Source organism: Penaeus monodon, chromosome 30 (assembly GCF_015228065.2).
Source record: "Penaeus monodon isolate SGIC_2016 chromosome 30, NSTDA_Pmon_1, whole genome shotgun sequence".
In the NCBI taxonomy this organism is placed as follows: Eukaryota; Metazoa; Arthropoda; class Malacostraca; order Decapoda; family Penaeidae; genus Penaeus; species Penaeus monodon.
In genome coordinates, this window is record NC_051415.1 from 29,709,417 (window position 1) to 29,710,307 (window position 891).

The following is an 891-nucleotide window of genomic DNA, read 5'->3' on the forward strand; positions in this document are numbered from 1 at the left end:
CCCGACACTGTGGCTGAGCAGCAGGAGCTGTGGGTAAGAATGACCTTGAAATATGTGTGCCTCACTAACATTTTCCATTGCACATTTTCTAGTCCTGGTTCATGTTGTAGAAAAAATTATTTTGATTTTTGTCATTGAATTTTTTTTTTTCTCTTTTGTTAACTTTTTCTTCTTTTTTTTTTTTTCTTCTATTTAGATGTGTTCTATCATCTTCATAGACTCATTTTAACTGATTTATGATTATATACACTTTAATTCTTTTGAGAGTTGCATCTTGCCAGGACAGGAAGAAATGCAATAAATGTTGGTCATAAATCACATGAGGTTGGCATAAGAAAGTGTCACAGAAATACAAAATCTTTGTTTCAAGGTTAAAAATGATTTTTTAGTGAAAGGGATACATTTATAAAAAATACTTGATATTAAGATGAATTGGAATTGGTGCAAATTACACTTATCATGTCATAGGTTATGTAGATACTGAGATCTAGTGTTACATGTATAATATACTGGGGTATTGTACAAAGGAAACCTTCCGTACTGATAGCAAAAGTTGTTTTGTGGAGTAGGATTTACATATAACAAGAAAATTTGGAATAAACCAAGAAGATATACTGCAAAAGTTAAAGTAGTTGAAAGGCTAATATTTTAAGGACAAATACAATACATTGTCAGCTGATTTATTGTGTTTCCTCGTCTGTGCCAGAATTTTTTTTTTTAAGTGATGATAATGGATAATACCAAAAATTATAGAAATTGTTGGGGAAGAGAGAGCAGAAACACATGAAAATATATGAATACCTTTAGAAAGAGATGTAATGTTTGATAGTTTAAATTATTTTGGTTTTGTTATATAAGCTTAATAAATATGGTTGAGAAAATAAGGGAACT

At 29.9% G+C, this 891-nt stretch overlaps 1 protein-coding gene across 1 annotated transcript in view; it reads left to right on the forward strand.

Annotated features, from left to right (window-relative positions):
* The window catches only part of LOC119592691 (TOM1-like protein 2), an 18,868-nt gene that overhangs the window by 12,734 nt on the left and 5,243 nt on the right, over window positions 1-891 (forward strand). The window contains 1 exon segment of the mRNA XM_037941607.1: window positions 22-33. Within this exon segment, the coding sequence (XP_037797535.1) occupies window positions 22-33 (12 nt within the window).